Here is a 587-nt window from a genome sequence, read left to right as displayed (position 1 = left end):
TGCTTCACATTTGTCAGAGTGACCTCACGTCCAGATGTCATCTTCAACATCACATTGCCGCGTTCTTCAATCTTGGAGACTGCAGTGTTTCCCATTTTAAACTTCTCCTGAGTCTTGCTTTTCTCATAGGTGCTGAACATCGCCCTATCGGTGCAAATGTGGGTGGTTGCACCAGTGTCATACCACCATTCCTTGGGGTTGTTGCTTTTAACCATGTTGGCTTCAGTCACCACAGCAACGAGATCCTCCCCAGTGAGATTTGCCTGAGCCTTCTCATCCTTGATCTTTTTGCGACACTCAACAGTCTTGTGCCCCACTTTGCGGCAGTAGTGAAATTTTCCCCTGAACTTCTCCATAATCGCATTCGCATCGATTTCAATGCCTTTGTTCTTGAAATTTTTTCCAGAAGCCTTCAGGGCTGCAGCAGTTTTGGAAGGCTTGGCAGGAGAATGGGCGTGTGCCTTTCCTTTGCCTTTGTGCTCAGCCATGTTGACACTGTGCTCCTTAGCAGCGACCTTGTCAGCAGTTCGGTTTCTGGATTCCATCTGAAGCCTCATGATGAGCTCCTCGAGCCCCATCTTCTTCTT

The 587-nt window shown here is 48.2% G+C and overlaps 1 protein-coding gene across 1 annotated transcript in view; it reads right to left on the bottom strand.

The window, feature by feature from the left end:
- Nucleotides 1–587, bottom strand: part of LOC106320843 — a 6710-nt gene that overhangs the window by 665 nt on the left and 5458 nt on the right. The window contains exon 2 of the mRNA XM_013759194.1: nucleotides 24–515. Within this exon, the coding sequence (XP_013614648.1) occupies nucleotides 24–515 (492 nt within the window). The remainder of the gene's footprint in view (nucleotides 1–23; nucleotides 516–587) is intronic.

The sequence above is a fragment of the Brassica oleracea genome, unplaced genomic scaffold (assembly GCF_000695525.1).
Source record: "Brassica oleracea var. oleracea cultivar TO1000 unplaced genomic scaffold, BOL UnpScaffold01089, whole genome shotgun sequence".
NCBI classification, from domain to species: Eukaryota; Viridiplantae; Streptophyta; class Magnoliopsida; order Brassicales; family Brassicaceae; genus Brassica; species Brassica oleracea.
The sequence above is the reverse complement of the archived record's forward strand: the minus strand, read 5'-3'. Positions and strand labels throughout refer to the sequence as shown.